At 42.7% G+C, this 12,978-nt stretch overlaps 1 protein-coding gene across 2 annotated transcripts; it reads right to left on the bottom strand.

Moving 5' to 3' along the window:
- Positions 1-3,314: 3,314 nt before the first annotated feature.
- Positions 3,315-12,066, bottom strand: galnt11 (UDP-N-acetyl-alpha-D-galactosamine:polypeptide N-acetylgalactosaminyltransferase 11 (GalNAc-T11)). Of its 2 annotated transcripts, none has more exons than XM_026362276.1 (12): positions 11,859-12,066; positions 9,939-10,183; positions 9,184-9,307; positions 8,266-8,432; positions 7,917-8,042; positions 7,261-7,510; positions 6,978-7,095; positions 6,423-6,575; positions 6,116-6,331; positions 5,294-5,398; positions 5,049-5,186; positions 3,315-4,785 (listed from the first exon to the last, which is right to left on the bottom strand). In XM_026362276.1, exons 2-12 carry the CDS (start codon positions 10,147-10,149, stop codon positions 4,654-4,656), a joined length of 1,740 nt encoding a protein of 579 aa, XP_026218061.1. In that variant the 5' UTR covers positions 10,150-10,183; positions 11,859-12,066; the 3' UTR covers positions 3,315-4,653. The 2 variants fall into 2 exon arrangements, with proteins under 2 accessions (XP_026218061.1, XP_026218062.1); XM_026362277.1 differs by having other exon boundaries at positions 11,994-12,062.
- Between the last annotated feature and the right edge of the window lie 912 nt (positions 12,067-12,978).

The raw sequence follows: 12,978 nt of genomic DNA on the forward strand, positions 1-12,978 counted from the left end.
TCCATCAAAATCATTATTTCTAAATCAATGTCATCATCCTGTTCTTCTGCTATAAATTCATGCATGTTTCCTTGGAAAACAATAAAATATCTTTAGTGATCCCACACTTTTGACCAGCAGACTAAATGTAAATGTAAATAAACCTTCTGAGAATCCTTATAAACACATAATCCTACTGCATTTTGTAGAGAAACAAAAAATAAATCATTTCATCATGTAAGATAATAAAACACCTCTAACTCTGACCCAAAACAGATAAATTAAATAAAAGATATATGACGTAAAGTGGACATAAAAATCCAAACCTGTGTCTCTGAGAATTTTTGTTTCATTTAAATGAGACCAATGCTTAAAATATCTGATCTAAACAATCATATTAGAATAAATGACCACAAATAAAATGTGATATGAACAGAAACCACCTGAGGAGGTGTCAGAGAAATAGAAAGGGTTGATTGGTTCAACTCAAGTTTAAGTTTTGTTTATGAACCATGTTTCCTGCTGCCTGTCAAACACCAGCGCTGACGTCAGCTCACCACATATCACACAGTAAACACACTGTTGACGTTCACTCTTTGTTCCATCGCTTCAGGAGACGTCAAACAAAGACCGTTTCCACTTCAGACCCTGTTTCTAATAAAACCACACAACCTTCTGTCATGTTTCTCCCAGTGTGTTTTTACACTGCTGTGATGTGCAGGAAGGTGTGAGAGTGAGTGTTTGATCAGATCATTTTACTGACACACTTAGACTCTGAAACTCGATCTTTAACGTGATTAAGTTTAATGATCAGATGAATCCAGAGACGAGCAGTCGGAGAGGAAGATCTGGTTTGATCAGCCTGTTTGTCTCCCAGTGGTCTCTAAAAACCCTGTGTGTGTGTGTGTGTGTGTGTGTGTGTGTGTGTGTGTGTGTGTGTGTGTGTGTGTGTGTTGGCCACAGTCTGAACCCAAAACTCGTCTTTAAATCAGAGTTCATCCTTCAGTCACACACACACACACACACACACACACACACACACACACATACATTTATACAAACATTACTGTTTGTATAAACAAGTGTTTGCATAATAAAGTCGTGAAAACACACACACACACACACACACACACAGATAATGACCTGTTAGATCTCCCTCCATTGCCAGTATTGATCGTTGTATTGATCGACTGCAGGCGGCTGATCGTCTCCGTCCAGAAACACACTCCACTTACCACTGATTACCACACACACAGCAGTTAACCTCAGTGCAGAGGGAGGAAGATGAGGAGGAAGATGATGATGGAGCTTCAGCTGACTGACTGCAGTAACGCTGACTCAGCTCTGGAGATGGAAACAGGAAAAACTTTTCTCTGACAGAAGCCAGATCTTTAAAGTCTCGACCCCAGGTTCAGTTTTCACAGTCTGATGTGGTGTCTGATCACATGACCTTTGTCACAAGCTCTGCATGTTGGTACCAGACCAGTGTCATCACTAACAGACCAGTTTGCCACAGAGAACAGCGGAGCTGCTGTCATGGCATCACAAACCTTCCTCTGGTCCACAGTTAAACTTCAGAGCTGCATCAAAGTCACTTGGTCCAGAGTCTGTCTCAGTCATTTAAACTACAGATTGTTTCTGTGTCCGGTGTGATGCTGCACTAAAACGTGTAATTATACAGCTCACTGAAAACCATCCTGCTCACTGACTAGTTTTACCTTTGAATCCTGAATCTTCCTGATCACTAGAAAACCTGGAGCCCTGGAGCAGCAGTAACCTGTAGATCACACACACACACACACTGTTCTGTCAAAGAGCTGTAGATCAATAAAGTTTCTCTCAACTAAACGAAGATGTAGATCACACACAGAGAACCAGACTGCAGTAACACACACACTAAAACCTGTGGAACCTCCTCACGAGTCCTGGAAACATCCACCAGCTCCATCAGAAACTTTCCAGAAAGTTACTGGTCCCAGCACAGAAAAACATAAAAGATTCAATAGTGTAGAAACTCATTAATGTCCTGCAACTTCTTAAAACCACTGGAAGGAACAGAGGTCACTGGTCCACCATGAAGAAATCCTCAGGGAGCCCAGTAAACAAACCTCTTAGAGTAGTGAAGACTACAGAGAGTTGTCTTCAGGTTGAAGCTGACAGTGAAGCACAGTGTGACACATGTCATGAAACCCTGTTGGTCCAGGCTCACAGACTCTGGTGAACCCTCACAGACTAATCTGGTTTAAACATATTTTACTGACCTTGTTTTTTCTGTTTGTTTGTTTTATTGATTCTAAATTCAGAGAACCTTATTGACCTCTGAGAGTAAACAATCACAGCTGCTCAGCAAGAAAAGAACCAACAGAAAAAACTAAACCTGTGACGTCCGTCTAACTGTCTTTGATCTGTTCTATCCAGTGTCTACTTTAACAGGTTTTATTTCCCACATGAACATTTTTCAGTTCAGTTTCCCCCTATGAAGCAAATGTGCATTTACTGAACTGAACTCTGTGTGTGCGTGTCTGGTCTCTAAGCTCCAGTCTGGAGGTGAATGAGGTTTTTTATGTGACCAGAGTCTGACTGATGGTTTCAGTGATTCAGGTCCTGAAATAATCCACTTTCAGTCCTCAGTCCTTCAGTCAGGACTCTGTATTGATTCCTGAGCTGCGTTAAATCAGACCCTGTCCGACATGAAGCTTTACTGTGCTCACTCTTCAAGGACCTGAATCCTCTTCAAGGATTTATGAACCCATAAGAGACCAAATTTATCTTGTGTCCTTTTCAAGAGACGTACTGGAATACAAAAGGAACCTTTTCAAGAATGTCTGGAAACTCCTCAAGGCCTTGGAATTTCTTCAAACCTCCTGAAATATCAGTAAGCCTCGTCCACAATAAATAAAAGTTTTTAACATGGAAAGTACTCAAAGACCTCCCTTATGCACATGGAAATTCCTCAAGGATAAAAACAAACTGCTCAAGCACACAGTCCTCCAAAGTATTTTTCTCTATGAATCCCCACATTGACAAGCAAGGTTCTGGTAGCAATTCAAGGACTACCAGAACCTTCCAAATGTCCTTAAAGGCTTATCAAGTACCCCTTGATCTTGCTCAAAGCCTCTGAGATTTCTCAAGGACTACTAAAACCACTGGAAGCTCCTCAAAGACTCCTCTAGTCCACACAAGGACTCAAGGAGGAAGGATTCAATGAACCTTCAAAGTATTTCAAAGTATATCTTCATGATGCTGACACCTGCTGGTCATCAGGTGGAACTACACTGGTCGCTCTTCATACACATGGAATTTCATTTAGAATTACAAACTGGACATTTTGGAGCTAAAGACAAATGAGAAATATTTATTTTGATTCAAGACAAATAAATAAAGATGGAAAAGTGTTTGGATCATTCACATGTAAAATGATTATGTTTTTTTGTAGTAACTGTGTGATATGAATAAAAACCTCAGTCATGTCTCAGACTCATCCACATGTAGAAACATAAGGATAGAAAGCTGCTGACTGAAGGACTGCTGTGATGCTGTGAGGCAGTTTCTCTGTATTTCTCATCACACCAGTGATGAAACTCAGACCTCAGACCTTCAAGCTTCATCAGATACACGTTCAGTCTGATTTAAAATTTTAAACTTTCCCTTTCGAGTGCAAAGAAAAACCCAGATACAGTTAAACATTTGTACTGGCGTGTCACATCTCTCGTGTGACTGTTAGGCTGTTTCCCGTATTTATGCTAAGCCAACTGCTAGCTTACTGCATCCAAACCTGTTTCAGTCCTTTCCCAGATGCAGTTTGTTCCATCTAAATCAGATACTCCTACTTTTAAAGCGTGTACTTAGTACTTTAACTTGCTTCTATAGTATTTTGTTGTTACACGTGAATACTGACTTTGTGCACTTGTACCACCTCAAACATGAGGAACCAGTGTAAAGTTACTGCACCAGCTTCAAAACTACTTCAGACCTCCGGTGTCAACTATATCCAGTGAGTACTTCAGTACCTCAGATACTGTACACGCTAACCAGAGCAGGAATATTTGTGCTCTGTTTAAAAACTGCAGTAAACCATGATCTGACGTTTTATAAGGTTCCTGTTGTTTTATAGAGGTGAACCCTGTTTTGACTGATGTGTTGCACAGTTATTGATGAGACGACGCGCACGGATCCACATGTCCTTTAAAAACTGATATGTTACACCTCAACATGTCCATTAGTGTCAGTCTGATGCTGGGCTCACAGTTCCCAGGTTCTATTCCAGGATTTCCAGGATAAGTTTAAAAACTAAAATCTGCTTTTCTCCTAAATCCAGACTGACTGGTTCCCAGGTTTCACTGTCAGGGGATAAAACCTGAAATAACGACTCTAGGATCTTCCAGGTCATTACAAGGCCAGCCAAGCCGAGTTCATCATGATTGAAGAACAAATGGAGGAATGAAAAACTCCTCCTGTTTGTTCCTGGAACTCTTTCCTGATATAAAACTATTCCAGGATATTTCAGTCAGTCCTGGAACTGACGCAGTTTCATCAGCAGCTCAGAGAAAGTGGATCTTTAAAAAAAACAGAACTTCTGCTGGTTGATTAAAGTCGTCCTGAGCTGCAGAAAAACTAAAAGTGTAAAACGTTTAAAACACAATGTCTCCTCCGTCTGGACTGAAGACGTCCTCCTCAGACCTCAAGCTGCCACTGCTGCACCTGTGAGGAGTCGCAGATCGCCATAGAGACGTAACCCTTTACTCCAACTGGTTGAGCCACGGACAGACACTGACCAACCGAGACCTGGTAGAGCCGGTTCGACTTCTACAAGACAGAGACAGATCAGAGTTACAGTCTTTACAATAACCAGAGACACTCACGAGTCCAAAGTGTAAATCAGAGTCTTCGGGTCTCAATCAAGTCTTTGGACCCAGCAAACTTCTAAAGTCAAAACTAGTCTTGAAATCAGAGTCGTCAGGTCTTAGAGTCATGACAATACCACATCAGTCTGAGTCGGTTCTGTGTGTGTGTGTGTGTGTGTGTGTGTGTGTGTGTGTGTGTGTGTGTGTGTGTGTGTGTGGTCTCACCCCCAGGCTCCACTGCTGTGACCCGCCTGAACCATGACACTTCATCAGTCTGGGGGGGTCAAAGGTCCTGACTTCTGACACATCGAGACACAGCAGACCTGCCAGGACCAGCTGACCCTCCTCGTCGTAGGTCCAGTCCTGAACACAGACGGGTCACATGATGTCACAGTGAACTTGGACTAAAAGACAAATGTGTAACTACCCTTTTAATCTGATCTATGATTGTTCCTTGTGTGTCAGTTCACCTGTTCGGGGTCTCGAGGGTCACATGGTCTCAGGACGACGGCGCCCCCCTTCTGACTGGCTCGGCCCTGAGCCACCAGACAACGTCCGGTTGAAAGGTTGCGCAGCTGAAAGACACAGGACAGAGACAGACATTAAAGTGTGTTTCTAGAAACTAGATGAAGAATCCAGAACCAGCACCGTTTAGTAAAACCACAGGTGTGAACACTAAACAAGCTCATGTCTAAATGTGACCCGTTTTAAGTCTGAAGAGATTTATGTGAGACTTTAATGGGAATCCTGCAGACTGTTTAAATGTCACTTCAGGAAGCACTGATAGAAACTGTTTTATAATCAATAATTATTAATTTAACAAATCCATCACTTTTCAAGCCCCAATGTCAGAGAATTTGCTGCAGTTCTGTCTTATTTAAATTTAGTAGTTCAAATAATTTGAGTTTTGTACAATGACTCGGACAAAACAACTCTTTAGGACACGTTGGTGCAGGATGTATATAATAATACGTATTTAGAAATATTTTCTTGGAAATTTTTTTTTTTTATAACACACCGTCTATATCAATAAATTCTGGATGTTTCATGGTCGATCTCTAGAATTTCAACTGCTTGTCACTGATTACGTTCTGATAACAGATGCAAATCTGGCATCAGCATCTGGATCTGAGTCTTATCATTGACTGACAGCAGCTCAGTGAGCATTTATGTAGCACGTGATGGCGACCAGCTCTCAGACATTCCTGCACTCGACTCTTCTTGTCACTCGGAGAAAAACTGGACTGTTGGAAAAAGGATCACTGTAACACATGAATCTTAGCGTCCTGTACCCGTCCTCTCTGCAGGACTTTGGGCCGTTTCAGACCCTTGTTGATGAACAGCGGCTGCTGCTTGTTGCCGTTGGCGATGGTCTGCATCTCAGGGTAGATGGTGTCCAGGTACCAGCGGAACGATCGACACTGTAGCCGCTTCCTCAGCTCCGTGCGCTCACTGATGTTGCCGTAATTGCGTTCACGCAGCTCCGGACGCAGAGACAGATACTGCTCCTGATTGGACCACAGAGACAATGGAAGTGAGGTCACAGAAAGCGTCTGCAAGTGTCTGTTGGGCCAGTGCTCTGTGTGGGTATGTGTTCACCTTGTACTCATCCATCCACACATGAGCCAGACGCAGGGAATTGTGGGCCATGGTGTCCTGCCCTCCCGGCGATCCGTAGGGTCTCCTCTTCCTGAAGATGTGACCGACTCTGGAGCAGGGGATGATGAGCAGCTTCCCCCCACACATCCAGATCTGACAGAGAGACAGCCACACGGGGGATGGTGAAATGAACTAAAGATTAAACTGCAGCTGTTTGTCGAATTAATTTAATTCATTCAGTGTTCAAGGCTCTGAAATGTGTGTGAGAATCTGCTCATCTATTAGTCTCATGTCGTTATAAAGTTAATATCTTAGGTTAGTTCGATAAAATGAGACACTGAGGACGTCAGCTTGGGCTGCAGGGTGCGTACCGACCAAAAGACTAATCGATTAATACAGTTAACGCAAATAATCTGCACGTTATTAGTTAATTAAAATTAAAATTCATTCATTGTGACATGATAAAGTCACAGGATCCAAGCTGCTGTCTAAATGTCAGTATTTATTAGTTTGTGCTGAAATGTGCAGTAACTGAGGGATCTGTCGTCTCCTCACCCTGAAAGAGATTTCCAGGTTCTCCCCGCCCCAGATGTCCATGCCAGCGTCGTACTGACCAAGCTCGTTAAAATAGTTCCTGTTCATAGCAAACAGACCACCTGCCATGGTGGGAGACCTGAGGAAGGGAGGTAGGTTGGAAATAGTTCAGAATCTGCAGGAATCACTCACAGATCAGCCCGCTAACTCACAGATCAGCCCGCTAACTCACAGATCAGCCCGCTAACTCACAGATCAGCCCGCTAACTCACAGATCAGCTCACTAGATGGGTCAGTTTGCTACCTGATTGGCCCGGTGGCTCCCTCAGGCCCATTGAGCTCTGAGGGGGGGACAGGGTCCCACTTGAAGTGCAGCCCCCAGTTGAAGCCGCCCCTAACGATGGGGGAGGATGAATATGTGAGCGTGTCAGCTGAGATGATGTCGATGACTGGGCAGACGACGGTGTGGCGGTCCTTCTGGATGGGAGCCAGCAGAGGCTGCAGCCAGGCCTGGTTTACCTCACAGTGACTGTCCAGGAAGACCAACACCTCACCTGGTCACAGACAGGTGAGACTAGAGTTACTGTGTCTGTGATGTCAGGACCTCAGGTGTGTAACATGAGTCAGGCAGCTGATGGTCAACATAAAACAGACTGAGTCTGGACTGAAGGAATGCGGCACAGCCCTAATGAGTCACGTTGAATAGATACAATATCCAAACATTCAGTTTTTATGAGGAAACATGTCAGATAACTTTGGACAGAAGAGGTCTACAGCTGGACCAAACAGGGAACAAGGATGTATAAAAATAAAGAACAGACTAAGCATGTAGGGAGTAGGGATGTATGTCTTGTGTGTAGGGAATAAGGATGCACAGGTTAGGGATCAAGGATAGAGGAAACAAGTAGAAGACAAGGATGTAAAGAACTAGGAGAGAGGGAACAAAGATGTAGGATGTACCAGTAGCGTGCGAGGCTCCTATCATGCGCCCTCTGATGAGTCCTTCCCTCCTCTGGTTCCTCACCAGTTTGACCTTCCCCTGCAGCTCATCCCTGACGTAGTGGTCCAAGTCTTCCTTCAGCTCCTCTGAACCATCACAATAAAACTTTTATAAAGCCCTCACAAATATATACTTTCATTCTTTAAGAAGTAATTTCATAAATGAAACAGAAACAATCTATATCAACATGTTAAATTAGACTATTTTTTATAATTATGATTAACTTTCCATTAAAGCTGTAGATTAAGAGCAACGTCTAGACTTTTTTTTCTTTTAATCTGAAATTTGCAGATGTGTTTCCTGTGTTACCGAGCTCGCTGTGGTCGTCCACCAGGATGATCTCGTGCAGCAGGTGTGCTGGCGTTCTGTCCAGCACGCTGTGGATGGTCCTCAGCAGGGCGGAGAAGGCCTCGTTGAAGAAGCAGATCACAACGCTGGCAGAAGGTAAAAGCGCGGGATACACTTTATCCCTGCACCTGCACAGAGAGAGAGAGAGGTTCATACGTCCAAACCCTGTTGTGTCACCATCTGCAGAACACCAAGCTGTTGGAAAGCAGTTTGTACTGACTTTTTAACACACTGACGTCTCCTAATCATCACTATTGGGCTCATTATACACACACTAACAACAGCTGCTAGTTCAGACACTGCTCCAGTGTCTGAACTAGGAAAACAAACTCAGTTAGGTTCCAGAAGAGAAAGTTCTACTGCAAATTATCAACTAGCTGCTGAATAAGCAGCTAGTTGATAATTTGCTCCTATTAGCAGATGTTGTGGTTGAAGAGTTTTGTCAAGTGAAATTTAACCGCTGTCCTTGCAAACCAGAGAAGAGCTGGATGTTTCCCATCATTCCTTGTGGTTACATTATTCTGGAGATAACGGAGACTGAGATGATGTGTAGTTTAAAGACAGTGGGAATTATGATTTACCGTTTCAGAACAGAAATGTACATGTTGGAGAAGACAAAGCTGTAACAAACTGAACTGAAGTGAAGGAGACAAGTCACGTGACAGCTGTCAGTGAGCAGCTTTACAGAGGATTAACTCTGACCTTCAATCCCTCAGCCAGCTGTCAGTCTGAGACTGGGATGTAAACCAGTCCTCCTGGTTTAGAGCCCAGCTGTTTTAATGGCTGTTCTTTATGTGGACACAGCTCGTCATCTTTATGTTCAACTGAACAAACGGGAAGCAGCAGCTGCAGCCAAAGTAACTGTGCTCAGGTTCTTACTGGGGGTCTCTGGTGTCGGGCAGCTCTCTGTGGTAGCCCAGTCTGGTGGAGATGAGGACATTGAAGGCATGTCGGTGGTAACCGGTGTCTCTGAGCTCCTGATCCGCTTCGTTGAATATCATCCCTGCAGACATAGAGTCACTAAGTCCAAGATCCAGATCAGTTTCTGAACAGTGTTTTTCTAATCAGATTCAATTCATCGACAGTCTTGGATGTGAACTGTTAAAATGACAGTTACTCTCTCAGACCGATGAGAGGTTAATATCACTGTTTATTAATAAGGGACATCAGCAGAGTCAAAGTCATATAAACAATAAGAAAAATGTTTGTTCTCTGCTGTTAAAACTTGTTAAAATAGTTCCTGTTCATAGCAAACAGACCACCTGCCATGGTGGGAGACCTGAGGAAGGGAGATAGGTTGGAAATAGTTCAGAATCTGCAGGATCACTAACAGATCAGCCCTATTATTACTTGTTTCTGTAATAATCAATTAGTCTTAAAATAAATAAATAAATAAATAAAGTAAAATATATGTCTAAGCTGAAGGTGATATCTTCATATGTTCTGTTTTATTGACAAGGCATCTAAATCCAAATTTACTCAGCTTATAATCACACACAGAAAAAAAGAAAAACGCTAGATCATTACTTTAATATGTCTGTTTCAAAAACAGAAACTTTATTTAAAACAGTATTTATACTCATTTCTAAACTAATTTAGACAGTATCTGAACAGCCCCCCCCCCAGTCACTTACCCATCTCTGGTGACAACTCCACTCCCCGGTTGGCTGGCTGAGGCCGACGTCGCTCGGCCAGGCCGCTGGTGATCGGCGGACGCCGGTGCCTCATGGGGGTTCTGGGTCCCGACTCAGCCCCCAGAGAGAAGTAGAGGAACAGGAGGAGGGACCAGGTGGCCGAGGTGACGAGGCAGCCGTAACAGAAGTACCGCAGCGTGACACTGGCCATGGTGGCCGAGCGAGCATCGCCTTACATCACAGTCCTGCAAAGAGAGAACTTTACAACTCAGTCTGTGTATGTACTGATCCAACAGCAGCTACACATCTCTACACATCTGCTGTCTGCTGGGTTGTAGTTTGTTGGTTTTCAGACAGTTATCAGCCTGTAGAAGACAAGCACACCGACAGACTGACAGACGACGTGTCTCATTCATGTTTAGGAGGCAGCGAGTGACAGTTAATGATCTGTCAGTTCTGTGATCAGCAGGTTCAGATGTGATGAAGCAGCAGAAGAAACATTAATGACTGATGGTGGTCCAAGCTCACAGAGTCAGTGTTAAACCTCTCAGACATGGAGATTCTCTAATTTATGCTGTTTTCAATCTACTGTATTATGATACTGTACTCGTTTATACCGCATCAACATTCTATATTGTATGTTATAGTATTAACATACTGTATTGTATTATTGTGCATACTAACAGTAACACTAACGTACTAAAACTGGACTCCTGCTCTCAGTCTCATCTACAACCCGCAGGAACATTTAATCTCAATTTCTAGAACTGTAAAAAAAAGAAGGCTAAACAACACTTCAGTTTCATTTGGGACCCTAAAACATAACGTGCATCATACAGGAGGGGGTTAACTGAGTAAAAACTAATGGTGTTATAAACATAAACAGTTTTTAAGCTCCTGCACAGAGTCTGCTGGGCTCTGCAGAAATCTGAATCTGTAACCAAACACCTCAGTTAAACATGAGCAGGAGTCCTATCATGAACTTGTTAATAATTCTTCTTTTAAACACATAGAAACACTCCTGAACCCATCGGTCATCTACTCCTAACACACAGACACACATAAAGACCAAACTGTCACTACAACATCCAGTCACACAAAACCCAAAACCCCCCTGATGTAAAAGTAGAGCTGTGTGCGCACTCCATGCAGAACTCCATCCAGAAAACTGTCATTTTATTATTGGGTCTACATTTAACAAGCTTTAACATTTATGTCATCAATCTCAACAAAGTGTCTGAGTCTGAAGGATCTTTTCTTCGTTTCTTCACAAATATAAAACCCAGAGCATCTGTTTTCTACTTATTCAGTTTCATCTTTTAGAATAAACTGACCTGTTACTCGCATCAAAACACACGGTCCAGCAGCAGCACCAGTACAGTGAACCAACCTAAATCACAGCTATTATTTCAAATTTAAATGGATTTACAGTCATTAGTTGTGTGCCGAATAAAACACATAATCTTGTTCATTTAGGAAAGTTTATTTTTTTTCTTAGTAAGCAGAGAACTGCTATGATTATGACAATTAATCCTATAATGTCCAACGTGTTCAAGTGGAGATTCGTAACATTTAGTTTCATGTTGGTTGAGAGACAGTTTCACCGAAATCTAACGTTAATCGAAGTAAAGCTACAAGAAACCAGCAGAAAAGAAAACCTAATTGATTCTCTGGAACACGATGGTTTTTAAATACTAAATACCACTTTATTTCTGAGCTGTGTGGATAAATTAACGGGTTGAAAGGAAAAGCTGAGATCACAGCTGGGCTAACCAAATGTCCGATAATGGAACTCGGTATCTTAGCCTGGGTTAGCTTAACTCAGGGGTAAAATGCGGAGAAACTACAGATTGACAGAATCCCAATTTAATCTCAAAACACAGTCCAGACACTTCAGCCTCATTTTGGAGGTCTACTCACGGTTCATTTGTTCGTAGCAGTTTGCTCAGCGGCACTCAGGCCAGCTTGCTCTGGTTAGACGTCGGTTAGCCGGTGCGGCTAAAATTGGTAGGTTTTCCAATGGAGTTCTGAATGAAGCTGCTGAAACAGTTTTACCTTCTCTGGGTCAGCACAGAAACATCCGCGTCTCTGCAGCAGCGACACAAGTTTCCTCACAGACGCTGCATCAATCGTGCAACATAAAACATGTGACTTCCGCTCAACACTTTCAGAACAAGACAAGCCAGACCCCTGTTTTTTGTTTTTGGTTTTCAAAATAAAACTACAGACCTGAGACATTCATTACAGCAGCAGTAACAAGTCATTCAAAAGAACTTTAAGTCAACAGAAAAACTCACCCACTTCTGCTACTAGTGGAAGTGAAGTGGGAGAAGATGTGGTCTAAAGCAATATCAGGATTTGATTTTATTTTAATTGACACTTCTACCGGACTCCAAACTTTCAAAATGATTCATACTCAGCCTGATGTGGTGTTTGTGATGCTGTGGATGTTTAGGAGGCACAACTTTTCAGTCTTTAGTCAGGCTCTTTTATTAATCCTTCATCGGTTGTTATCATGGCCAGCACTGGGGTTCCCTCGTCTTCGGACAACAGTTGTCTTTGCCAGTGCGTTTGCTGAGTTTGGGAAGAAGATTTTTCCAAATACACACACAGACACACAGTCACTGCTGAGTCGAGAAGTTAGTTGTTTATGTCGCTTCATGTCACTTGTCCATTTCTACCTGCTGGATTTTTGGCATTGTCACATCACTGTCACCTTTCTTATAAGATAGATTCTTAAAAACCCCACAACATACTAACAAATCCCTGTTGTTTCTACTGCTTCTGCTGTTCCATTGTTAGAATAGTGTTATTTAGTTGTGCTGGACAAACCGATGCTTTTCTAAACCACTAAATCGTCATAAAATAGCACCACCTGCTGCCAAATCCTGCTCAGTATGCTGCTACTACAGTATGTCCACCTGCTAAGACAGTGACTCGCACGACTCCATGGTAAAACAGGAATCAAGTTTTCTGCTTACAGGCACAGATTTGTGTAGACAGACATTAACTACAGTGTAAAATGCACTGTTCCTCAGGG

This window comes from Anabas testudineus, chromosome 2 (assembly GCF_900324465.2).
Source record: "Anabas testudineus chromosome 2, fAnaTes1.2, whole genome shotgun sequence".
In the NCBI taxonomy this organism is placed as follows: domain Eukaryota; kingdom Metazoa; phylum Chordata; class Actinopteri; order Anabantiformes; family Anabantidae; genus Anabas; species Anabas testudineus.